General features: G+C 40.0%; 1 protein-coding gene across 4 annotated transcripts; it reads left to right on the top strand.

Annotated features, from left to right (window-relative positions):
• Positions 1-572: 572 nt before the first annotated feature.
• On the top strand, positions 573-27,106 carry GATA1 (GATA binding protein 1). Of its 4 annotated transcripts, XM_087886598.1 has the most exons (7): positions 10,531-10,789; positions 11,095-12,599; positions 16,314-16,514; positions 17,659-18,051; positions 19,620-19,765; positions 24,112-24,237; positions 24,643-27,106. In XM_087886598.1, the coding sequence occupies exons 3-7, from the start codon at positions 16,352-16,354 to the stop codon at positions 24,955-24,957; spliced, it is 1,143 nt and encodes a 380-aa protein (XP_087742724.1). In that variant the 5' UTR covers positions 10,531-10,789; positions 11,095-12,599; positions 16,314-16,351; the 3' UTR covers positions 24,958-27,106. The 4 variants fall into 4 exon arrangements, with proteins under 4 accessions (XP_034289968.2, XP_034289964.2, XP_087742724.1 ...); XM_034434077.3 differs by lacking the exons at positions 10,531-10,789; positions 11,095-12,599 and adding an exon at positions 573-670; XM_034434073.3 differs by lacking the exons at positions 10,531-10,789; positions 11,095-12,599 and adding an exon at positions 617-751.
• Positions 27,107-27,538: the final 432 nt, after the last annotated feature.

The raw sequence follows: 27,538 nt of genomic DNA, 5'->3' as shown, positions 1-27,538 counted from the left end.
AACCCAGAAGTTACCACCCGCTGTCTATACCACCTTCTTTACGTGAAAGCTCTGGAGAACAGTAATATGAAGCTGGAGAAAAGAGAGAGGGAGGGAAAGGCTACATCCTTCCCACCATGAAAGTCTGTGCAAACGATATCTTACCTTCCTGGATTCAACTAGTAAGAGATAAGACCGCAACAGATATGTTACTTTGATGATTAACTTCCTTGTTTTGTTTTTAATTTGCAGAAACTTAAATTCCCCTGTTATGTTTGGATGAGGTCTGGAGTTCTGTCATCCATGCTTATCCTCAGTTTACTAAATGCAGTGGCCATTTCAGGCTTTAATACAGGTTCCCCGAAGTTAGATTTCTAGTCTCCAACTTCAGACTGTGGAGCTTATCCTTGAATTGATTGCAGTAGGAAAGTGTTAATTTCATTGGGTTCATATGGAAGCTGTATGAGTGTTCCCCCACATATAAACAGACATATAGTCCTTTTCCCTGTTCTTCATCCTCCTTGTCAGGGCCCTTTGGAGAAGGCGGAGACATCACTTGGGTGTCTGCTTTTTTTTCTTTTGGTCCCCTCCCTGTTTCTCTTCGGTCTCCTCTGTCATCAACAGGCTGGGATCTTTTAAGAGGGCTCAGTTGAACAGATCAGCAGCCAGAAGTGGGAACACTTTCTCCAAGGTCAGTCCAACTTTTCTTATTCTTCAATTCTGTGGACCAAAAGACGTTCAGAACGTAGAGAAGGTTTGTCCTCAGCATCAGGTCAGTTTGATCCACTATGTGGCCCAAATGCTGTGGTTTAAAACATGCCTGTTGCTTTATGGCTGGGATTTTGATGATCGAGAGATGGTCTGGAAATGCTAAGAAAGGAAACTAGTATTAAAGAAGAAAACTAGACTGAAAAATACAAGCTGGAAAAAGAAATGGCACCATAGTTGGCTAGAGAGCTGAAAATAAGCTCTAACTAGCTGAAGTTGGTCTGCTGAAATTGAAACATAAAACAGGGCTGGTTGTATTCGTCTGTAAGGGAAATGCATTTGGCACATGGGTAGAGGTACCCTATCTTAGCTCTTGTTTTGCATACTTGGGTTTGATAAAGAAAACAGGTTCTCAGGCAGTTTTGTCAATTTCTCATGCTGAAGGCGGCTTCTTGCATTTATGTATGGCATAACCCCAGTCGTAGGCAATGGAAAAATGAGATGCCTTCTCTGCTGGAAGTAGTAAGACGGGTGGTTTACCTGCCTGCTTTCTTCCTTTTCTAAAAATTAAGGGATAGTGTTCCAACCAAATGTGTTAGAAATAATAGAACCATTGGAGAAAGCTACTGATTACAGTGGAAGAGAATATTTACGGTACTTCTAAGAACATATGAAGTGGTCTTAGAATATATGATGCATACAAATAAGTGAACAAAAAAAAGTATCTTAATGAATTGAGATTGTTTTTAAAGCTGTACATTTTGGGGACAATGTGGATAGATTACCAGTGATTCAGAAAGATGTTTGTAAAAAATACAAATAAAATAGATTTGATAATTTATTTATTATTTATTTATTAATTTTATTTCTATACCGCCCTTCTCCCGAAGGACTCAGGGCGGTGTACAGCCTGATTAAAAGCACAAAGACAGACAAAATTTAAAAATAATTAAAATCATTAAATGATAGGCTCAATTTAAAACCCCAAATTTAAAATCCCATTTTTAAAAACCCAATTAAAATCTTTACCTTGATAGCCCAGCCTGGCGGAACAACAAGGTTTTGAGGGCACAGCGAAATACACGGAGATCAGAGATTTTACGAATTTCTGGGGGCAGCTCATTCCAAAGGGCAGGGGCTCCCACAGAGAAGGCCCTCCCCCTGGGTGTCGCCATCCGACATAATTTGGCTGATGGCACCCTGAGGAGACCCTCTCTGTGGGAGCGGAGTGGCCGGTGGGAGGCTACTGGTGGCAGAAGACAGTCTCGAAGGTATCCAGGTCCAATTGAATAATTGAAGAGCAGGATATAACAGATGCATAAAGTAACAGATAGCCGATGCTTGTCAATTTCTTGCAAGATGAGATTCTATATCTGGAGAATAAGTCTTAACAGATAGATGGGAAAGATTCATACTTGGCATTGGGACCTGGTGAATGCTGTAAGACTTGCTTTTGCCAAAATATACAAAGGATCAGGTAGAGTGCGCTGGTATTCTGAATTCTTCCACAATGGGTTGGGATTCTGAGTTTTTCTTCTTATTAAGCGAACAAGCATTCTGCATTCCAGTTGTTGGAAACAAAGTGGGGGGGAAAATCAGAGAAAACATGGCATTTTTTTTGTCCAATTACTATGAAAAATTAATGTGGAGAACATCAGGTGTGAGAAAAAATGGCTTGGCAGCTAATGATCAGTAAAGAGGCTGCAAGTTATTAAGAGAGCAAAATGTAAATTTAAAAAGAAAATAGACTGTATGGCTGTCAGAACAGAATGGCGAAAGGAGAGCATTGCTCGGAAATGAAGAAACAGGCGCTCAAGAGTTGTGTCGTCGTTTTTACAAAGCCTGGACTGAGAGATTGACATACTGTAAAATGACCGTATTGAGTAAAGAATGGAAGGAAGACAACTGCCCTTTCTTAAATACACACAAAATGAAAGTGTGGGGTTGCTGAAATAGTGGAAGGAGCAGAGGCACCATGCTAACAAAATGTTATGAAATAGAGAATGTCCCACTCGCCCCAAAGTGTGCATCAATCATGTTCACTACACAATACTGGAAAATATGGTAGATGGTCCAGACATATCAATCTAACCAGTTCCTCTACAGAGAAACTTTATGTTCATATGAAGCCCCCTCCTACACTATAATTCCGCGCCCATGCTTTTCAGCCATTTTTAGAATCAAGTGATCAGGCAAACTGGGTTATGTCAGAAGGTACTTGAACAGTAGTTTCATATAACTATATCCAAAATCTGGCTGTTCAACTTCCTGGGGGAAAATGGAGCCAGCACTTAACGTAAGATTGGAATTGTGCAATCTCCCTGAATGAGCCTTAAGAGACAGGGAACCTGACTTCAAGCCATGATTTAAACACTGATTCCTTTTCTATAAAATGGACATAATATCCCGAGTTACGCTCATGGATAGATACATAAACAGGTATGTTTACTTTTAATTGAACAACTTTCTTAGGAGAAAAAAAAATGCCTCAAAAGTCTGCAATCCAAGAATGAAGAAAGGGAAGCATATTGACGCTGGGACCCTATGACTATGCTTTCCTTTATGCTAAACAGAATTGGTTATGCTACAATTAATCTGAATTTTAACAGAGCCACAAGACCCCTTGGTGTATTAGCAAGATATAATCACAATTCTCATGGCACTGTGTCCTTGCAATGATCTCACAATGCAGGCCGCTATTATTCCCATGTTGTGGTGGGTGTATGGGCTAAGAAAAAATAGACACCCCCCCTCCTTCCACCCAGTAAGTTACTTTCAGAGGCAATTTGGAACTGAGAACATTCAAACTTATATTCTTTACAACTATACTACATCAAATATAAACATGTTTGCTACCTACACAAATAGAAGGAGAGAAGGAATTATACTTCTAATTAAAATTCCTTAGAACCAAAAAAGAAAAGCAGTTTGGTCTAGTGATTAAGGCTGCAGGCTAGAAAACATCAGGCATACAAGCCAGCTGGGTGACTTCGGGCTAGTCACTCTTTCTCAGCCCAGTCCACCTCACAGGGCTGTTGTTATGGGGAAAATAGGAGGATGAAGGAGTATTAGATATCTTTGCCATCTTGAGTTTTATAAAAATAATAAAGTTTTATTAAAAATTTTTTTTAAAAAACCCTCTCATCTTTAGTTATTGTCAGTAGAATGTTCTGTCAGCCTTGGCCTTATCTTGAGTCCTTCTGACAATGGCTTTGTTTCGTTCATCGGCCAGAATTTCCCACAGTTTTTTGTAGTATAAAGTACCTGACAGCTACAAAAGAGAAAGGAGACCAAAGGAGTCAAGAGAAGCCGTCATTATAATGACAGTTTGTTCTCCATCATTACAAAAAGAATTTGCTGCTACTAAGAAGGGCTACTGGGAAAGACTAAAAACATGAAATTGGGGAAGAAAACGCTACTTAAGAATGAGTCTGAAATAAAGTGAAGAAGAAGAAAAAGAGAAAATAATTGTAGCATAAATAGTAGCATTGTAGCATGTATATGAAGAAATGTTATAAGAAATTGCATGGATGAATAATAAAGATGAAGACATAGATTAGCAATGAAAATTTGGCTTGATAATATACGCAAATCTGGAATGCAGTGAAAGGGAGGAAATTCTTATTATTGTTTCTGTCTCCCTCCGTAAAGTCTCCCTGCCAACTTCCTTGAGTCTGATTTAGTATCTGTCCTGGTAAGAATCCATGCAAAGTTCAGAAAATAGGTTAGATTTTCCCTGCCTGGGTGTTCTTTGGTTTTTTTGGGGGGGGGAAGTGGTTCTCTTCCCATCCTGGTTCAAAATGCTGCTGAAACTGTTTGGAGAGTATGATACCCATACCCAATATTTCCACACCCTCTTTCCAAGCTGTTGATTTACTTTCAGCCTTGGTTCTCAAATTCCTGGATTCGTTCAAAGGCTGAGGCTCCGTGGTCCTGCAAGGTTTCTGATGGAGATGCAGTGAGTTGAGAGAGGCTCACTGTAGGGAGCATCTGATCTGTTTCAAGGTGGATTAACATTGCTGCTTTAGTTGCCCAGGCACCCCAATAACAAATACCCTAGAGCAGGGGTGGGCAACTGTGGCCCTTTTACAACCTGTGGACTTTGACTCCCAGAATTCCTGTGACAGCCAAGCTGGCTCAGGAATTCTGGGAGTTGAAGTCCACAGGTTGTAAAAGGGCCACAGTTGCCCACCCCTGCCCTAGAGATAATTATCTGAATTATCTGGGGTTGGCGGTGATAAAATGCTGTAACCATCCCTGGGACCCACATCCCTTCTTCTCTTTCCCAGCGTAGATCAGAAACAGCAGGTTGATATGGGTAGGACATCAACTGTAATTTTGGGCTAAAATGAAATATTAAAAAGGAAATTTCATTCTTGCTGATAACAGCTGGTGCGGCTGAAAGATAAGGTGATGTCTCCAATGTTTGTGACAGAGTTGGTTTGATATATCACTGTTGAGGTGGGGGGAGGGAATAGAAAACCTGGAAATCTCTTTACTGTTGGGTCTATGTTGGATGTCAGCAAACGTGCTTACCCTTGCCAAAAAAAAAAAAAAACACAGCCAAAAAAAAAATGTTGCACTCTCAGATCCTAGACTTACCAGTCAGAAGTCATATGAAGCAACTTTTTTTGTGTGGGGAAAACAACAGAAGTCCTGGGGATGCACTGAAGGGTAGCTGCTGGAAAATGGGCACACCTCCCCATACCCCACAAGGATAATTGCAGAATAAAAACCTGCTCTTTAAACACTCCAAATCCTGGCTAGCATCTAAATTGACAAGTGTTCTGCAATCTATAATTTTAGGCCTGAGCAACTTTTTTCTCTGTTAAGAATTCACCTGGCCTGGAGGTCTGCATGCTAATAAATAAGTAGGGCCAAAAAGGTTTGGTGGAGGAAGGGAGACCCATGCTTTTTCTTCATCCGACCCCTCTTTCTCCTGCAGTTTCTCTTTTCTACTTCCTCCTCTTCCCTTTCTCTCACTTGTTCTCTTTTTCTCTCAATTTCCCTGCTTGTGACTCCACATAGTAGATAAGCGTCAAGAGATAAGCTAAGATCCAGAATAATTGCTTGTTGGAATTAGCCCATGAGCTGCCAAGGAATAGGTTAAGGATCACGTTGCCCATTCCTTCCATGAACCAGTATGAAACTCCACTGTACTCAAAAGATTTGATTCTGTGACATTGTAGGCACGATTGCAGAATTAATGTTTCTGTACTGAAATTGCCAAGGGAACTAGATGTGTTTAGCCTAACGAAAGGAAGGCTTAGGGGAGACCCGATAGCTGTCTTCCAATACTTGAAGGGTTGTCATAGGGAAGAAGGGGTGGATTTATTCTTCATAGCACCTGACTGCAGGACAAGGGTGAAAACTTGTCAGAGGGAGATCCAATCTGGAAATTAGGAGGAATTTCCTGACAGTGTCTGCTGGCAGCATCTCACCCTCTGTCTGCTTACTGATTTAAGTTCTCAAGAAACTCAAGAGAAGGGACACACAACCTGGAGAATTTTTGATCTGTAAATATGCAATTTTAAAAAGCCCTCTCAAATGGCTCAAATAAAATAGAAGAAATAAGTAATTATAGAATCATAGTGTTGGAAGGGATCTTGGAGGCCTTCTAATCCAACTCCCTGCCCTTATACCATCCTGGACAAATGGTTGTCCAATCTTTTCTTGAAAACCTCCAGGAGTGAAGCACCCACAATTACAGGAGGCAAGCTATTCCACTGATCATTTTTTCTCAGTGTCAAGGAATTCCTTCTTATTTCCAGATTGGATCTCCCTCTGACAAGCTTCTACCCATTGCTTGTTCTGCACTCAGGTGCTATGGAGAATAAATCCAACCCCTCTTCCCTATGACAGCCCCTCGAGTATTGGAAGATGGCTATCAGGTCTCCCCTAAGTCTTCTCTTCATTAGGCTAAATATACCTAGTTCCATTAGCTGTTCATCATACAATTTAGCTTCCAGATCCCTTACCTCCTTTGTTGCTCTTCTCTGCACTTTTTCTAGGGTCTCAACATCTTTTTGTATCATGGTAACCAGAACTGGACTCAGTATTTCAAATGTGACCTCACTAGTATAGTATAGAGTGGCACTATCACTTCCTGTGATCTTGATGCTATCCCTCTACTGACTCATACTTAAGTGGTAGTCCACCAAGACACCTTAGATCCTTCTCACAGGTATTACTGTTGAGCCAGATACTAAAATAATTTATATGTCCCTATATAAATGGGGACATAAAATAACCCAGAACATATATCAGGGAGCAGTACTTCAGTAATATTCTTCATAAACTCACAAAACAACATGAAATTTAAGAAATCAGAAGAGTGCTGTGAGCTCAGATTAAAGACCTATCCAGTCCAGTATTCTGTATCCATGGTGGCTAACAGGAGTCTGATAAGCCTAGAAGCAAGCAGGAGTGGAAAAGCTGTTTTTTACTCATAAAAGGCAGGCTGCCACTGATCCTGTCTCTGAGCAATTGTTACCTATCAGTAGTGATCACTGACTGATAGCCGTATCCTCCCTCAGAATCTATGAAGATTCTCAATTATCCAGGTTGCCCCAAAGGTGCTATTCCAAAAAGCGGCTGGACTTGGATAGTTTTTTTCCTTGAAAAAGTTTCACTTTCTCATCCAAGAAGCTTCTTCAGTTCTGTTCAGTTCACTTCAGAACTGAAGAAACTTCTTGGATGAGAAAGGAAAACATTTTCAAGGAAAAAACCCTAAGAAAATCCAGAAAAGCACCTTTGGGAACCTCCATCAGAATTCTTACTTTTCTTTTAAAGCTGTTCCTTTTCCTTTGTCTTGAGTAGCAAATTCCATAATTTAGTTCAAAACTTTAAGAAAATAAATATCATAGTTAATCTGCTGTCCCTCCTTTTGATATTCCCTAAAAACTCAAAATTAGTAATGTGTGTATAAGCCAAGATAATTTTTTCTTCTATATGGTATAGTTTGGTTCTTAAGAACAGATTTCACCAGTTTGCCAACATGAGATACTTAATTTGGATTTCCTTCCCTTAAATTCCCATCATTTTTTAAAAATAGCATTACATTGATCTCTTTTCCAATCTTTCAGAGCATCTTATATTTCGTTAACCAATGAGCAGAGACTTGATCAAGCAATTTGCCTGCCATCAATTTGTCAACTCCTAGAACTGCATTTCCAGTCACCATTATTTATCACACTATCTTGAAGTATTTTCCTGAAAATTTAAGTTGAGACTAGAGCTCTCTCTTACATTTTATGTCATGAGAAAAGCTCTCAATTCATCACAAATATTTTCTGCGTCGTCGTTATTCTTTTAATTCTATATTTCAACCATCCTCCTACAAGATTTTTGTTTTCTAATATCTTTGGATATATTAAATTGCGTCTTTTAATATAACTTGTTGTTTTTAAATCGTATTATGAAATTGCATTTCTTTTACATGGGATTGTACTCCTTTATATTCTTCTCATTTAGATAAATCTTCCCATTCTTTTCTCTTGTTGATATAATTTCCAAACATTTTGGAGAATTTTTTCTTTTTTCTTTTTTCAACATCCTTTTTACTAATCTGCTGATTTTTGAAGAAGCTCTTGGTTGAGAATGTTGGTGTGGAAATTCAAAAACACAGGAAAATAAAACTCCCCCTCCCTTTTCCACTTAAAGAATAGGAGCAGCTTCCTAGACACCCAAAGGCCCTATGAAATAAAAGACTTTGGGATAGGTTGGGCTCCTGCAAAAAAATATTCCCTAGGGGGTAGGCCAGCCACTGAGAAGGCCTCCCTCTGGTACACACCCACCTTGATGGGAGGAACCCAAAACATTTAGGGTTGCCAGGTCTGCTTCCAAAAAATAGCAGAAAAGTGGGGGGGAGGGGGGGGGTTAAGTAGTAAAAAAAAAATTACAATTAAATTATATATTTTCTTACAAACATTTTAACACGTATTAAAATAATCACTTCAAAACTTTACTTAAAATTCAAAACATCAAATATATTATAATAATATGTAAAATATTAAATTACATTTTACTTTGCTGTTGTGTGTATTTTTTATTTGACTGCGCAGCTTTGATCAATTCTTTGTGTTTAAGGAATAATTCTTTAATTTCAGTACAACGTTGAGAAATATTAAAAAATATACAAAATTCACTTCGAACTGATACAAGCAGTCAGTTATGTTCGTCAGTCCACAAATTTCCCATGACGCTGAAAATTCGTTCAACATTTGCATTTGATACCGGAATTGATGCACAATACTGGAACAGTTTCAGTAAACTCTGAGCTGGCTCTTTCTTGAAAAAGTACGTCCACTTATCAAGGTATGAATCGTCCTGCAGATGAACATAAACTTCTTCTAAGGCAGAAATTTCATCGAAGAGAGTGTTGGGTGGAAGTTCTTCTCGCCATGGTGATAATAACCAGATGTTCGTCATTTTTTCTAAAGTTGGAGATTATTGCGATCAATTAGATTGAAACAACTTAGCTTCTCATATACTGAATCGGTGAAATTATACCACTTTTCCAGGTATGCAATGGCTCTTTGATACACGTTGATGGCTTCTTTCTTGAACTTTTGCACGGCATTCTCAGGCAAATGTTTTTTACGTAAGGCAAATAAAACTTTCATTCCAAAAAACTGCTCATCGTATTTTTTTTGCAAAGAATCACACAGCTTACACATGATAATGTGAAGATCACATGCAAGAATTTTCTTGCTTTCCAGCTTCAGTAGGGTGTCTTGCATTATTGACATGAAGAAGTGTGTGAAATATAAATACAATTCTGAAATTGTTGGTTCATCGTCCTTTGCGAGTTCATTTTCCTGATCCGAAATAAGGTTCCAGATAACCTTATGGCACTCATCAGATCCAAGAGAAATAAAATACGATTTTAGAGGTATCCAGTTTAAAAGAAGTCTTTCGACCGCTTTAAACAAACTTAACCAACGTGTTGGAACATGGCGCAAAACTTCACGGAATTCTGACTCGCAAAACTCAAAAAATGATTTCAACTCTTCTCGTTTCTTCGCAGAATTCGAAAATTCGGCAAAAACCTTCAGCACTACATTTTCGATATCAAAAGATAACTGCTTTAATGCATTTTTTGCGCTGTTGTGTAAAATGTGATTATTGCAATGAGCATTCGATCTTTGTCTCATTCTAACTTATGAAAAAAAAGTCAAAAGGCGATTCTCCTATCCTTATTCTCTTAGACTGTGCAGCTTTAGATTACGTACCATTTCATCATAAAGCTTTTGAATAAAAAAAATGTCCACTATTTTGTGAAAAAAAATAGTGAACATAATGTGAAAAAAGTGGACTGTCCGCTCAAATAGTGGACACCTGGCAACCATAAAAACATTCCTTCCTGGTTGGGTAGGTGGATACAGTTGGAAGGAGATTCATGTCCTTCACAAATCTGAGCAACCCCATTTATAATTAAAATGGTAAAACTTTTATCTATATAGTTGATCATGAGCTGGTTCACTTCTTTTTTGAAATCAGAATAGGAATTTATTCAGACTAAGGATAATTATAGACCTCTATTACTATAACTGTTTCTTCACCCCAGTCCCTGAACACCTCCCAGATTTCATTCCTGGTCTCACAGTCATCTTGGTTAAGGGGGAAGTTGAATAACTTTTGGGTTGAGAATTGCATTCAGTCCCACAATGAGTCTGTGAAATAGTGTGAACTTGTCTAGTTGGTTTGATACTAGAGCTTCAGTGATCTGTATTCTTCCCATTTTTAATGTCTGCATTTGGAATCAATCAAAGTTCCCAGCTAAACATTCTGTAAATTATATGTATTACGGTTATCTATGCATATGTGACAGTGGTTTGATTTCTTTCTCCAGAGAGAGTACCAAATAAAGACTTACAAAGATACTGGTGGCCACAGCTCTCAATCAGGAGCAATAAGGAGCCTAAGAACATACCCAGACTACAAAGGAAGTGCAATCTCACTGAGAACAAGCTGTATCTCTAACCTCAAATTAACTAACTTTCCAGCCCTTTCATGATTGACAAAAGCTACTTTGAACTTCAGTTCCATTGCTTTACATTCTCCATTACCTCCTCATTTTCTTCTGAACTTCAAAAACAAGGTGATGTTTGGATCCATGTAGGCTCCTCATGCTGTGCAAACCCTAATTCCCCAAGATGTTAGAATCCCCGTAGGAATACAAAGGCCCTAGTTTCAGAAGTCTTCATCAACATGAAGAAAGGTTTGCAGAGAGCAGGATTAACACAAAGATAATGATGCCTCTTCTTGAGCCTTAGCTAAACTTAGTTATTGGACACCTGCTACTGCTATTTTTATTTATTAGCATCCCATTTTTATTATTTTTCCAAATAACTCAAGGTGACAACATATCCAACACGCCTTCCTTCTCTTATTCCCTCCACATAGGTCTCTTTTATTTTGTATTGCTGTTGGGAATTCTCAAATGAAGACAAAGCTCAAGCTTGTACTTTTTGACACCAGATTAAAAGGCTTCTATTCTATTATTTGATACTTCTTTGGAGGGAGACAGCTACTGCTTGAGTTTAAAAAATGACTTGAGATTAAGCATCAGGTTTAAACATTGCCTTAAAATTAAGGTGAGATGAAATTTTGATCATGAAGTTTCCCTGCCTTATTCAGCAAATTGTGTGCCTTTTCTACCTTCATCCTAAATTTCCCCACTGTTGTATTCCTATTCTCTTCCCAGAAAACATCCATTAAAAATGTTTTAGTTGAACAATGTGAAGTTAGATCATCTAGTATTCTGGTTAGATCCATCTGTCTTGATACTGCAGCAGCCTGTCAGATTATCAGAAAGGACCGCTGTCCTAGCTGTATCAATTTAGTATTACTTTACTGTCAGAATTTTATTCGTGATCTTTTGTTTGCGGTTGGGGGCAATGTCCTCTATTAGAGAAATACAATGAACGTAGCACAGCCTTTCCTGATAGGTTTCTTCTAAATATTTAGGGATTATAATTGTCAGAGCAATTGTCCCAGCCAGCATTCAGAGAACACCAGAGTTGGGGGCAGATTGACAAGCTGGTGTCCTCCAGATACTTTGAATTGCAGATTCCATAACCTTTGACATTTACCATGATGGTTGGATTGATGGGAAGCATAGTTCGGACATCTAGAGGAAATCAGGTGTCTACCTTTGACTGGAGAAAGTTCTGTTCATTACGGATAATAGGATATTGGTTAATGAATGTTCATGGCTTTAATATTCCTCTGGCAGGCTTGCACAGCACACTTGAAGAATGAAATGGGTGACAAGTTTATGATTCTGTGTGGTTTTGGTTATAACATGTTGTCTAAACTGGATCAACATTCTAGGTCAGTGATGGTTAACCTTTTTGGTGCCAAGTGGCCAAAGCACCCATGCGCGCATGCGAATGCTCCCGCGTGTGCCCGAACCCCAAAATGCAATGTAAGCGCCCCCGCACATGCGCCCCGCCTCACCCTGTGCATGCACGCATGTCCCCCTTGCATGCACCCCACCCCCCTGTGCCCTGTTTTGGCTTCCAGCTTGATGCAGGAGGCTTTCCAGGCCCAAAATGGGGCGAATGCCCACGCGTGTGCCCAAACCCCCAAAGTACAATGTGAACATCCCCTGCATGTGCCCCCCCGCGCATGCGTGGCAGGGACCTGAAGACCAGCTGGCCAGCGGGAGGCGCGCACGCATGCACAGTGGAGCTGGGCTGGGGCATAGCTGGTGTGCTCGCGGAGAGGGCTCTGTGTGCCCCCTGTGGCACCGTGCCATAGGTTCACCATCACGATGCTAGGTCTTTGAAATTTATATTTGTTTTAATCTAGCCCATGATGGTATGTTGCAAGAATCAAGCCTATGTATCATACCCCAGATGGCATCCCAAATTAGATTTGACTGGTCAAAGCAGATTATGAAGTTGGTGAGATACCTAGACATTGTTTATACATTCATACTCTTAGTAAATGCATTTGCTTTGTATTTATTTGAAAAGATACGTCCTTTTTTAAAAAAAGGATCATTATTATTATAAACATTTTCAAAAATCTTTGGAAATTTTTCCTCAGAAGGCAAATTATGCTAAAACATTGTCCTGGCTATTAGAGAAGCAGATTAGTGTGCATTAAAGAAGTCCAGGGGATGATGCAGAGGAGGCCTCATCATTTAAAGGAAATATTTTTACCTGGAACTCATTGCTTCGACACTTTGATGGGTGAAGCAGCATCTACTTGTCTGACAAAGAAGAGGTTTAAAACAGGAGTGGGGAAATACCTATCCCCCCCCCCCCATTGCCACAAATGAGGAGGCAGGCAGGTTTGGAACCAAAGATGAGCAGAAGCACCCTCCTGTTATTTCTATGTGCCATAACTTTTCTCTTAAAGCTTCAGAACTGCACAGAAAGAGCAGGTGGCAATTATCTGGCTTGTGAGCAAACAGTTATTTCCTCTGCGTCACTCCACGGCTCACTTTCGGCTTTTCTTTTGCTTTTCTCTCTCTAAACTCCTCCCAACAGTGCTAAATTAGACCAAAGTCAAGATGAAGTTAGGCTGAGGGCTGCATGTGGTCCTTAGCTGCAAAGTGTCTGTCCTGGTTTAAGAGAAACAGATGGAACTTTTTAAGTGGATCTTTGTCTAATCCGTTTAGTATTGTGACTGACCAAGTGCCTCTGGAAGTTCAGAAGCAAAATAGGGGGGAAAAAAACCCCACCCCTGGCGATTCTGGTTATATGTTGCCTATATTCAGTTCCTCTGAGGTTGTCAGGTTTTACAGCTACACAGGAAGCTACCAAAGATAAGGATGCTTATACACAAGGGGGGGCTTAAGTTTTATTTAATTTACACCACCCGACTCTTAACCAATTCTGGGCAGTGTATAATAAAACCAAGCAAAATAAAAGTAGAATAATTATGAAAGAAAGAAAAAACAAGAACTGATCGTGGATCCGACTAACCATACCCACACAGATTGGCAGGGAGTCCCAAGTGTCCCAGCCCAAGGCCTAGAACAGCACGGTCTTCAAGGTTTTCTGAAATGCCAGCCGGATGGGAGCCACAGGGATATCAGAGATAATAACCTCATTTTACTTGCTCTGATTTTGTTACTTGGTTTCAAATAGCCTTCTTCAGGTTGGCGTTTTTGAGCATAACTCCCATCTTCCCCCAGGAGCACTAACAGATGTTACCTAATACAGATAGTCCTCAATTTACGACAATTGATTCCAAAATTTATGTGGCTAAGTGAGAAATTTGTTAAGTGAGTTTTTACAGGGACTTAGGGTCTTTCCTCCCCTTGCTGTTAACTATGGGACAAAGCATATCCTGGCTGGTAGCATTTATTTTTTTCTACGAAGCCCCTAGGATGCTACCTTACCAAGGGCATTCTCAGATCCTCTGAAAGGAAACCAGGCAGCTGCTGTGACTGAGGCCAGAGGCAAGATTGGAATTGGGAATGGGCCCATTCCATGCCCATAGAGTTTTTTTTGCTGATTCTGGGATGGAGAAACAGTATTTCTAATCAGTACAGGAAAGACCCTTAGCATGTTAAGTGAACTCAGCCAGTTTTTGACTTAGTTAATAAACATGGCTAAGAATGAGCTATGAAACCCATCCAAAGCATGCTTGAGGAAATTCAGTTTCAGTCCCATCATAAGCAGAAAAATCACTGATGGCTTTCTCAAAGGTTGATCATGGTTAAGGCCAAAGGTGGGTATTTTTGATCTGCATGGTTGCATCACCGTCATTACTATTAACCAATTTTTGAAAGAAGTCTGAGCAGAGAAGAGAGGCTGACCCTAAGGCATTTATTTATGTATTTATTTATCAATTTTATACAGGCGCCCATCTTACTGAAAGCAACTCTGGGTGATGTGCACAACAAATCTTCCTGTGAAATTCATGACTAAATGGGGATTTTTGAACCGGGGTTTCCCGGTGTCTGACACATTGCCTTTCTGCATTACTTTCAGTGTAATAAGGGGAGTCCGTTAGTAAATTTTCATTACTGCACACATGGACACCCACACACCCACAATGCTAGTGCAGAAAAACACACTTTAGGGGGAAGGAACATAATCAGATGTGTATATTGTTATCTGAGAAGAAAGCACGCTATAAAATGAGTTGTCAGTTCTGAGAAAGAGATCAGAGAGAAAGATAGAAAGAAAGAGGAAAGTAATTTGGATGCCTCCATTTCTTAATTTCAGAGTAGTTTTAGACTAGGAATATTGTTGTTAGGATCAGGGAAGACAACTGCACACATAAAATGCTCTCTTACAGGCATGGCTATGTCTAACTGATGATACATAAATATGGAAAGTATATTTCTACCCTGAAGTATCCATGATATACAGTACTTATCATTTATTATCCAGTCTTTTGAAAGCAGTATTGTTAATCCACCAGAGTAATGCTACTGTCTCCTCTGTTTTGTGCAGGCAGGATATTGTTCTATGGAAAGGGGATTTTTCTGATCAACTTATTAAGAGCATCATTTCAACTGATAAAATTGGGATAATCCAAAAGAGAGAAATATTGGGTACATTTTTACTTTTTTAATTAGTTCTTGCATCCTTAACTACTGCAAAAAGGCTTGGCCAGTTCAAAATTTCACTGTCACATCTTATGTCTATGACAATCACCTACAGAAAGCAAGAATCACACAAACTATTGTTTGCAATGTCAGCATATAAATTGAAGATATTTATCAGAAGATATAAAATGATGAGAATAAAGAAAAGATTAATGAGAAATCATGTTATAAATAAAATAGTGGGAGACAAGAGCAATTTCTCAAATTATTTTTTTCAAATAGAGAAAGGGTTTTGATAAAGTAGAATGAAAGTTTATCAAGAATATGAATTATTTCACCTGGTAGATTCATTTGTTGAAATATAAGCAGACCTTATAAGGAATAATGGGAAATTTAAAACACAGTTCAGGAACAATAATAACAAGCTGGAATATGTCTAGAGGACAGAGAAGGGTGACAACGATGGTAAGGAGTGTAGAGTATGAGAGAAGTGCGAGAAAAGTAGGTGATGGTACACTTTCCTTTCTCACAAAAGAGAGAGAAACCGGGTAGCTAATAAATATGATATCAGTAAATTTTCTGCAATGGATTGTTCCAACAATGAACCCATGATTAGACTAGCAGAATGCCCCAAGAGACTGCTGATTCAAACATTATAGCCTGTAAATTGTGCCATCTGGGGAGACATTTTGAAAACCATTTATTTTGAAAATTCCATATTACCCAAGGAAATGGAAGAGTTTTCAGGGAAAATTAGTCTTTACCTCATCATATGCTTTACAAGTTCTATAGGGGAATTTAAAATTAAAATCCTTAAAAATCCAATGTTTCATAAGTGAAGAAACAGATTCCAAAGTTCCAGGTCCTATCATCCCTCTAAGCAATTGTTTTTGCAGCCTTGGCAAATTTAAAAAGTATGGACATCAGCTTCCAGAATTCCCCAGCCAGCATGGATGGCTGGGGAATTCTGGGAGTTGAAATCCACATGAGTGAAAGTTGCCAAGGCTGAGAAACACATACTAAATAATAATACTTGATTGCAACAATAGTATTGTTATACCTAGTATTTTCTGTTTTGTTTGACAGCCTCTTTTTTTTTTTAATGTAGGTTTTATCGTTTGCAGAAGAAAGTTCTAAGAGAAGACAATGGATTACTCCAGTCAGGATTCTGCCCCACAATACATAGAGTCCTCTCATTTGCAAGGAAATGACGATTCAGACCTTTTCTTTGCGAGTCCTGAGGGAGTTGATTGCAATGCTGTGCCCACATATTTCTCTCGTATGCCCGAAACCTACAGACACTCTCCAGGTAGGTGTGAATGTAACAACTGGAAGGCTTTGCTCCATTGAAGCCATGGATGCTGTGATTTTTGGAAACCGATCTCAGTTTTTAAAGAAAGGCTTGGACACCTCAATTTCGTCTGCAGCTTTTTCCCAATTTAAAGTCATACAGAGGTTTACACTAAAGCCAGTGATGGTGGTCATTGTAGCCTAACACATTGGAGGATATCATCTTAGAAAATACTCTTCTATTCAATCACGGGTGGTTGTGCAAATCTGTTGTGTTGGCAAAATTGCTCACTAAATTCTCAAATGTATTTTTGCTATGTCTTTCTATGCTACAAGCTAGATTTGAGACCCAGCATTACAAATGAATCTAGAGTCTAGCACTTGTAAGCCTTGGCTTAGATTAAATTCTCTTTGTAACATGCTCTTTTTTTATCATAATATTTTTGCTCTTCTACATTAGTCTCAACACTGTTGAGAAATTCTGGCTGCTTGGCTGATATTACCTAAGTTCACACACTATGTTCAGTTTAGTGAGTTGTATAAACACAGCCATTGTTTATAAACCAGAGTTTATGGCTAAGTATGCTGTGTATGGCCAGAAAATGTGATTTATTCAACAAGCCACACTAAAAAAGATTGTGGCTTAGTATCATGTGTAAATCCTAACTGTTATTGTGTTTTCCTGCTGCAAACTTTTCCAAACATAACTAACTGTTAAAGCCTCATCATACTGAATCTAAAAACCTGGAATTCTAATATAAAGAATTTTAGACTCAATAAAATACCATAGAAATGTAGAGATACACATGCACATACGTTTGTATGTTTGTGTATATATATTTGTGTGTGTGGCAACCATGTTTTCTTTTCATTTCCTGTATGGAAATCTGTCAAGCTTTTCTTCAAATGCAATCAAAAGCAGGTGTGTTTGTTGTTCAGATTAGACGGTCGAAACCATGCATAAAACCTTATCTACTAGATATCTTTCATTAGGCAGTGTATTTTTTTCTTAGTCTACATGTGTGCACACACATGTTCACTATAGTGTTGTTATTTCTTGCATATAATTATATCATCATCATCATCATCATCATCATCATCATCATCATCATCATCACCACTACCGGTACATCTACTACTATTATGTTCCATGTCTACAACAGTGCGGCAATTATACCCTCTTCTCAATGGTTTGCAATGGGGGGACAGCCATCCCTACAGCACAGCAGCCTGGGTCTCCAGTGCCTCTGGGAAAACCCACACTGGACTTCCCATCTACACCTCTGCCACGTCCTCCTACCACACCCTGCATTCACCACCCTCTCCCAAGGACCTTTCCCCGGATGGCAAGAGCAGCCCCAGATATTTGGAGATGTTGAAGACAGAACGGATCAGTCCCACTCATGCTGAACTGATGCCCCTCGGGACCTCGACTGGCACAGCCCTAAGTCCTTACACTATGGGACAGGAGTATGGATATTTCCCAATGCCTGGAAGCCCCCTGTCAGCTGGATATTCCCCCAAACTCCGAGGGACAATGCAGCTCTCCCCCAGTGGTGAGATCTTCTGTTGGATATCTTTGATGTTATAAAATAATTGCAGGTTTGGGATACTAGATCCCTAATCACACACTTACCTTATGCTAAAAATGTGTGCTGTATCCACAGCACTAACATACAAAAAAAGAAACTTGAGTGCATTTTTTTGGCTGCTATGGACATGGATTTTAATTTTCCAATGTTAACAAATGTTAACAAATCAGGTTATGCAGCAATTTGGATTTGATTCCAAAAAGATGCTTTGGAACGGGCTGAGAAATAAACCTAACACCTATCTACAACCTGTGTCTTTTCCAAGGACTGGGCACTGGATTCTCTAATAGCAATAGCAGCATAGTAAGAATAAGAAAAAGAGAACAGTGATGGAAACCAGGGGTGAAATACAGCAGGTTCTGACAGGTTCTGGAGAACCGGTAGTAGAAATTTTGAGCAGTTCGGAGAACCGGCAAATACCACCTCTGGCTGGCCCCAGAGTGGGGAGGGAATGGGGATTTTGCAGTATCCTTCCCCTGCCACGCCCACCAAGCCACACCACACCCACCAAGCCACGCCCACAGAACCAGTAGTAAAAAAATTTGGATTTCACCACTGATTGAAACACCAAATTCTATCCAAGTATAATTGCCTAGTGTCACTAATTATTACATTATATAATGAGATTAAAATACACATTTCCCAATCTTAATCTTGTTTTGGGTTTTTGAAAGAGATGGCTATTAACCCATAGCTATCCCTATTCTAGGCAAAGATTCAGCTATTGAACAGATTTGCAAACAGCTGTTACCTTCATAACCTTGTGCACTCCAATCTTTTTGAAATTAAATCTATTAAGTCCATAGGATTACACAAGAGCTCCACAATGCGATTTCTCCCACCTGGAATCTCATGAGGCCAGACCTTTCTTGTTCTACTGTAGTAAAGGTGCTTCATGAATATTGCAACATTAAGAGCAGATGCCACTCCAGAGAAAATCCATCTGCAGCTAAATGCAAGATGACGCCTGTCAAATGCAGCCGGATGTCTTCTGAAGGCTTTCATGATTGAACAGGTCTCTGTTCAATCATGAACTAGGGATTCTAGTTCTGAGTGATGAGCCACGGTGGCGTAGTGGTTACAGTGCAGTACTGCAGGCTACTTCTGCTGCCTGCCAGCTGCCTGCAATTTGGCAGTTCAAATCTCACCAGGCTCAAGGTTGACTTAGCCTTCCATCCTTCTGAGGTGGGTAAAATGAGGACCCAGATTGTTGGGGGCAATATGCTGACTCTGTAAACCGCTTAGAGAGGGCTGTAAAGAACTGTAAAGTGGTATATAAGTCTAAGTGCTATTGCTAAGTGCTATTTAAGCCTTGTACATTCAAAGCAGACTCTTCTTCCTGATTTGACAGCTCATTCTACAAAATAGGTCCTACCAGCTTCTTGCCCTCTCCCAAACTGTCCTTCTCCAACACAACATTGTTTCAATAAGAACAACAATCTTTCCTAGAAGTGAAAAATCATATCGTATCCTTCCACCTGAACTATCATGTTATCTTCTCCTTGAATGTCTGTTTCCACTATTTTCCGCAGAGGCACGTGAGTGTGTGAATTGTGGAGCCACAGCCACCCCACTGTGGAGAAGAGATGGCACTGGCCACTATCTTTGCAATGCCTGTGGGCTCTACCACAAGATGAATGGCCAGAACCGGCCCCTCATTAGGCCCAAGAAACGCCTGGTAAGTCAACACTCGCTCTCCAGCAAGTGGATCCTGCTCACCTTCTTAAGAATTCCGTCTTAACATTGCAACTCTCTGCTTATTTAAACAGTGTCATAATTTTGTTTTGTTTTTTAAAAATATGCTCTTTTAAATACAGTAGATGGTTGCAGCAAAACCTGACACCCCCCGACCAAGCTAAAAATTGTTGCCCATCCATCCTCAACTCAGAATAAATATCTGCTTGAAACGGAGAATCGTCTGGTCTCAGGAGTGAAGTATCCTGCTTTTATAGGGCAATGTGCTCCTGTGTTGGGAACCATAGGAAAGGCCTGGCTACTTTCTGCCACATGTCCCTTTCACCTTTCATCATGATGGAACCTTGAGCCAACCCTCTCTTGATGCTCTTACAAGGTGGGCAGTGATAGCTAAAGTCCTCTGATACCACATTGCAGAGGCTTTATAGGTAATAACCAGCTTTATGAATTGGACCGGCAAGATCTTTGACAACCAGTACAGAACTGGGTTTTCAAATACTAGTTGAGAAATATACTTTACCAGATTCTGTTGTGAATTTTCTTTATGGATTAAGGAACCTGAGTCTCCGGAAAAGGGCGGCATATAAATCAAACCAATAAATAAATAAACCATCCTGTGGTCTACTTGGGACTTTGGCTTCAAGCACCAGAAATTTCTGTAGATATTTAGATTTTTTTAAAAATTAAATATTCTGAGTTCGGTATTGAAAGAGTGTTATGTAGTTTCTATGATCTGCCATGGTTTTCTTCCAATCAACGGAACAAAATCTCAATGCCTCCTCTTGAGGATATATTTCATGTTAGACTTTTACTTTACTTTACTTTTACTTTTATTTGATTTATATACCGCCCTACTCCCGAAGGACTCAGGGCGGTGAACAGCCAACAATAAAATACATATATACAAAATTTAAAAAGCAGAAATAAAATCAAATTAAATAGTTTGGCCCAGGCAGATTAAAACCCCAATCAATTTAAAACAAATTTAAACTTTGACTATTAAAAATATTAAAAAATATTAAAATTATTAAAATTGTTTAAAAAGAAGGAGAAAGTTAGGCCAGGCCCGTCTGGTGAAATAAAAAGGTCTTTAGAGCGTGGCGGAAGGTGCGCAGATCCGGGATCCTCTGTATCTCCGGGGGGAGCTCGTTCCAGATAGTAGGAGCCCCCACAGAGAAGGCTCTCCCCCTGGGGGCCGCCAGTTGACATTGTTGACGGCATTGTTGACGGCACCCGGAGGAGCCCCTCTCTATGAGAGCGTACCGGCCGGTGGGAGGCTATTGGTGGTAGTAGGCGGTCCCGCAAGTACCCAGGTCCTGAGCCATGGAGCGCTTTAAAGGTGGTAACCAAAACCTTGAAGCGCACCCGGAAGACCACTAGGAGCCAGTGCAGCTTGCGCAGGAGGGGTGTTACATGGGAGCGCCATGTCGCTCCCATTACCATCCGTGCGGCCACACTCTGCGCCAGTTGGAGCCTCCAGGTGCTCCTCAAGGGGAGCCCCATGTAGAGAGTGTTACAATAGTCCAGGAGGGAGGTGACGAGGGCATAAGTGACTGTGCGTAAGGAGTCCTGATCCAGAAAGGGACGCAACTGGCGAATCAGGCGAACCTGATAAAAAATCCTCCCGGTCATGGCCGTCAAGTGCTCTTCTAAAGACAGCTGTGAATCCAGGAGGACACCCAAATTGCGCGCCCTCTCCGTGGGAGAGAACAATCACAAACTTAGGTATATGCCTCTCTTTGGAAGGAGAAAAGCATTATAGACATTGCTGGCTTTCTTCCCAATAACATATATGTAAATGAGTGAACCTAATTGTACTATTGGCTTCTCCTTGAGATCTTAGCTAGGCATAAGAGCAGTGGTGGAATCCAATTTTTTTTACTACCGGTTCTGTGGGCATGACTTGGTGGGTGTGGCAGGAGAAGGATACTGCAACATCTCCATTCCCATCCCACTCCAGGGGAAGGATACTGCAAAATCTCCATTCCCACCCCACTCTGGGGCCAGCCAGAGGTGGTATTTTCCAGTTCTCCGAACTACTCAAAATTTCCACTACTGGTTCTCCGAACTACTCAAAATTTCCACTACCGGTTCTCCAGAACCTGTCAGAACCTGCTGGATTTCACCCCTGCATAAGAGGTCTTCCCTCCACCTAAGTCTTACTGCCCTGCTGTATTATTAGAAATTAAGACTTTTAGCACAAAGAACGTTGTCACTTTTCTCATCTCGTTAGGAATCTGTGGGTTTAAAAACCTAACTTCTAACAGCAAGTCATGGATGGTTTGGGGACAAATAAATCAGGAAGTGAGACAAGAACTTTTATTATCTCTATTACAAAGGAACAGAACAGGAACAGGAAACTTCTGACCTCAGCAGATACAATAAAGTTCAGTGTCATCTAGTGGCTAGGGCTGGCAATAGAGTGGCCAGTCTCTTGCTTTCACAGGCATGTGCATTTATGTATTTATTCAATTCTATACCATGTTTCCCCAAAAATAAGACCCGTCTTATATTTTTTTGAAGCGCTTGGCCTTATTGCCATACACTCAAAAGCCTGATTGGGCTTATTATCAGGGGATGTCTTATTTTGGGGAAAACAGGGTAGCTGCCCATCTCAATCAATGACTCAGGGTGGCTTACAATTTGAATATACATATACATGTACATGTACATGTACATGTACATGTACATGTACATGTCCATATCCATATCCATATCCATATCCATATCCATATCTATCGGGGATGCAGTGGCTCAGTGGCTTAGACGCTAAGCTTGTCAATCAGAAAGGTCGGCAGTTCGGCGGTTCGAATCCCTAGCGCCACATAACAGAGTGAACTCCCATTACTTGCCCCAGCTTCTGCCAACCTAGCAGTTCGAAAGCATGTAAAAATGCAAGTAGAAAAATAGAGACCACCTTGGTGGGAAGGTAACAGCGTTCTGTGCTCCTTTGCACATGAGCACGTGAGCATGGAATTGTCATCAGACAGCTCTGGCTCTTTGGCTTAGAAACGGAGATGAACCCGCCCCCTAGAGTTGGGAACGACTAGCATGTATGTGCGAGGGGAACCTTTACCTTTTCCTATATACTGTATATATCACCATTGTTTATGTCTAATTCCCTGGTTAAGCTTACTGTATCTCTTTATTAACAGAATTCAAGTTGTACTATTAATTACAGTACAATTGTACAATATGGTACAATTCAAGGTGTTGGTTATTACCTTTAAAGCCCTACATGGCTCAGGGCCAGGCTATCTTCGAGACCGCCTTCTACCACATAGCTCCCAGCGACTGGTAAGATCCCACAGAGTTGGTCTCCTCTGGGTCCCGTCAGCTAAACAATGCTGGCTGGCGGGTCCGCGGGGGAGGGCCTTCTCTGTGGCTGCCCCACTCTCTGGAACCAGTTACCTCCTGAGATCCGGACTACCTGCACCCTATTGGCCTTCCGGAAAGCGGTGAAGACCTGGCTTTTCCGGCAGGCCTGGGGCCGTTGATCTCGCTGTTGCAATCTTGCGAGATCCGGCCATGAATGGTGTGCATGGGCTTTTAATGTTTTAAAATGTTTTCATAATGTTTTTAATAATTTTCTATGTTCATTGTCACATTACTTTTGTTGTAAGCCGCCCAGAGTCCCTTGGGAGTTGGACATCATAGAAATGTGATAGATAGATAAATAAATAAATAAATAAATAAATAAATAAATACAGCAACTGAGACTGTAATTAAATTGGGGAGGGGAGGGGATCTGATCACCTATTACATGTCAGCTGTTTTGATTTGTTGGGTACAAATGCAACTGACTAAATTCCTCCTGGCAATAGTTTTAAATACAAAACACATTCCAAACTTTTAGATTTTACTATTTTAAACTTTGGAATAGGGAAAAAAATATTGAAGAGAGAGCCATTGAAAGGAAAAAAAAGTATAAATGATTCAATATTTATAACAATTGCTCTTTTCAAGGGTAAACTACTGAAACATAATAATTAAACCCATTAGATGTTAACATAAACTCTCTGAGGAGGATGAGTGGTTGAGAAGTGTCAAATATAAATAAATAAATTTTCATAAAAAAGCCTATATTTAAAAAAAATAAAAAAAAACAATAAAAAGAAAGTGACATTATTTAAAATTATTTAAAATTCTTGCAAATATCTTTAGGATCTAGCAAATAATTTTGATTTCACGGAGAGAGAGGGAGAGTCCCCAGGAGTCCTTGGACCACACTTTAAGAAATGTTGCTCTAAGGAAACATAGTGGGCCCTGGGTATCATTTCCAAAATTAATTATGCGAGTATCTATTTCTCTCCTTGTTCCATGATGCAGATTGTCAGCAAGCGAGCTGGAACCCAGTGTAGTAATTGCCAAACTACGACCACAACTCTTTGGCGCCGCAACATGAATGGAGAACCCGTATGCAATGCCTGTGGCCTCTATTACAAACTGCACAATGTAAGACAATAGGAAGAGAGTGGAGGAGAGTGTATGTACATGAAAGAGAGGTGCTTGAGTGGGTGAGTGGGAGTTGGTTGTTTCCAGGAATATATTGGAGAAGGTCCCACGGGTTTAAAGGCATTTAATATATATATATGTAAGCCATCCTTGAATAGTTCGGGGAAAAGATCTGGGTGCTTATTGTCCTTATATGTCATGTAGTTCCACACTGTTTTGCTCATACCATCAACCATTTATGGCATGGCCTTAGATTTAGGCTGAGAGAATAACATCTTATCATAATGTAATTATATTGTTTTAAATGTATTACAATAACGTAATACCTCTGAATATTATCCCCAGATGAATTTTCTCTGAGATCTTAATCTCACCTTCATTTTTTCTCATATTGATACCATACAGGTGAATCGCCCCTTGGCAATGCGCAAAGATGGGATCCAAACACGGAATCGCAAGGTTTCTTCCGCCAAATCGAAAAAGCGCAAAGGAAATCCTGGGGAAACCACAATCCCCACAAACACACCCTTGGAGATGATGTCCTCTTCCTTGATGGGGGAAGAAGCTGCTGCCCTCTATCCTCTCAGCCCCATGATGCTACCAGGACATTTGCTCCCCTTTGGGGCCAATCCTCACTTTCTAGGATCTCCAGCAAGTTTTCCTTCACAGGCTTCCCCTCTCCCACATGGTTCCCCAGGTACGGTCTCCGCTCTGGTGTAAACAGCCTTGTAGCCTGTGCTCGCACACACACACTTTTATGTACAGAGACTTTGGGAACGTCAGTAGGGAGAAGAATCTCCTAAACAAGGATAGCCTTTCGGCATAACTCCATTAACAGTTTGGGTCCCTTGAAAATGGTCCCTGGGGGTGAGAACTGAGATTCCCCCAAGTTATCAGAGCAGAGAGAAAGTAACAGTGGGATAATTCATATAAATAATGGAAGAGCTGATGATAAAGGGGCAAAACTCTTTTCTGTGAAGGGATCATTTTGAAGGGCCAGGATGGAATGTAGAAAGCTTCCTCTGGGGAGAAAACAATTGCTGACTATACAAAAAAAAAAAAAAAAAAAAAAAAACCATGAGGGAAAAATTAGGCTCACATTCTGGTTCCCAGGATCAATACTTTTATGTGTGAAAGTTGAATTATTTGTTAGTTTCTTAATCCGGAAAGTCCTCAAAGTTTTGCCATTTTATTATACCCCTTCATCAACTGTTCATACCAATTTGAATGCAGACTGAAGTAAGGTAATAATGCTTTAATAATCCAACTTGCTACCCCCCTCCAATCTGTAAATAACCAGCTCCATGACTATTTTCTTTCCTATCCACTCTGCAAGATATGAAGTGTAACCCAGATGAGTATTTCTGACCCCAGAAACAATCTGGACCTGCTTCGCCTTACAACTAAGTATTTCTTGACACATGACATTTGTGAAAGCACTGTGGATGTGAGTGGATGTTTCACCCTGACTGCATGGCTATAGATCTATCCTAAGAATTTCTCCACCATCAGCTCCACTATTGTCACCACTTGGCTCATTGAATTGGTCCATCATCAGCAGGAAGCATCATTTTGAACACCACCATTGACTTCATATTTGGAAGGCTGACAGATACAGAACTCCAATCTGTTGCTTGTGAAAATTAGGGTCTTACTGACTCCAGTTGCCACCTGATGGAGAACTGATCCTGCCTTTTTCATTTAGACATTCACTTTGGTTCTATTTTAACTTCCCTCTATACGATCAAGCCTGTGATACTTTACATATGTGACAAATCTTGGACATTGTAGAAAGACCATTTTGAAGGAACATCCTCCCAAAGGTTAAAGCCTATTTGTCCTCACAATTTTTGTTCCAAGGATTCGCTTCTCAAATGCACGTTTTGTGCATCAGCAGTGTGTTTTCTCCCTTCTTTATTTGAAATAGGGCTCCACTTTAAAACTGCTTATCCCAGCGATAATTCTGCACCAAGAAATGGTCTGGTGATTTTTTTATAGCCCTTTTTAAAAGGTGCTCCAGTGATATGTTTTGAATCTATGAAGAAGGAAACATTTCTTAACCGTTTAAACATAACTAATCTGAATAATAGTTCTTTCTTTTTAGCCCATATCCTACCAATGGGAAAAATATATGCTTTCTTTGTGAATAGAAAATTCACTTAGATAAACTAGACCAAAGCTTGCTCAGGATTATTTGCAAGAATCTTAACTCCCAACAGTTAGCTGGCAACTATGTGATCCCCTCAAATTCTCCTATAGAGTCATTTCTTTCTTTCTTTCTTTCTTTCTTTCTTTCTTTCTTTCTTTCTTTCTTTCTTTCTTTCTTTTTCTTTCTTTTCTTTTCTTTTCTTTTCTTTCTTTCTTTTCTTTCTCTCTCTCTCTTTCTTTCTTTTTTCCTTTCTCTTTTTCTTTTTTTCCCTTCCTTCCTTCCTTCCTTTCCTTTTCTTTCTATGTCTTTGCTTTCATCTTTTTCTTATCATGCCAGCCCATTCATAAACACATCTGTCCAATATCACTATATTCTTCCCTTGAATGAGTTATTTTTACTGTACTCTCACCTCTGAAACACTGCAGTAGAGGAAAAGAGAGGACATATCGTGTTCTGGTTAAGATACTTACAGGATTTGCCTTTTTTTTTTATACTCCAATCTTTTTGCCAGATTTACATATTTGCTGGGTTTATATATTTCTATGGACTTTCCCTTCTATATTAACAACAGAGGGGCAAGGTTGAAATGCATTTTCTTCAGAGGCGACTTCAACATGACATGAAGAAAGTTCCCCCAAAGAATGACCGTTTTCGCTTAAGTGTCTTTGAAAATTATTTGTACCATTAAATGTATGTTTTAAATAAAATCTCATGGGGAAATGGGAAGTACTTTTTCTTTCTTTCTCTGTCTTCTCTCTGATGCAAAAAGAATGCTAGCCCTTGATATTCTCACAGCAGAAAATTGACTTAATGCCAGCCTCCTTGACCAAATTTAACTGGAGATGGTTGAAAATGTTAGTTGGCACACCCTGATTTGTGGTAAGTGATCATGTTATTGGCAAGATAAATTGGTTTGGGTAGGTAGGAAAACATGCTAGTTATTGTGGGGTCACTCAGCCTATAGCTCTTCAGGTGAATGATCTTTCCTGAGCACTAAGCACTGAGAGCAAATTCAGAGAAATGCTATCCACACTCTGCTTGATGGATCTCAACTGGCATACGGTAGCTCTAAAATAAAGGATAAGAAATCCAGTGATGAATCCAGCAAATACAGCTTAGTGGAGCAAGGATCAAATCCAGGTATCTTCCAAC

This window comes from Pantherophis guttatus, chromosome 2 (assembly GCF_059756535.1).
Source record: "Pantherophis guttatus breed Tessera chromosome 2, ASM5975653v1, whole genome shotgun sequence".
NCBI classification, from domain to species: Eukaryota; Metazoa; Chordata; class Lepidosauria; order Squamata; family Colubridae; genus Pantherophis; species Pantherophis guttatus.
This window is presented reverse-complemented; position numbering and strand designations above follow the sequence as displayed.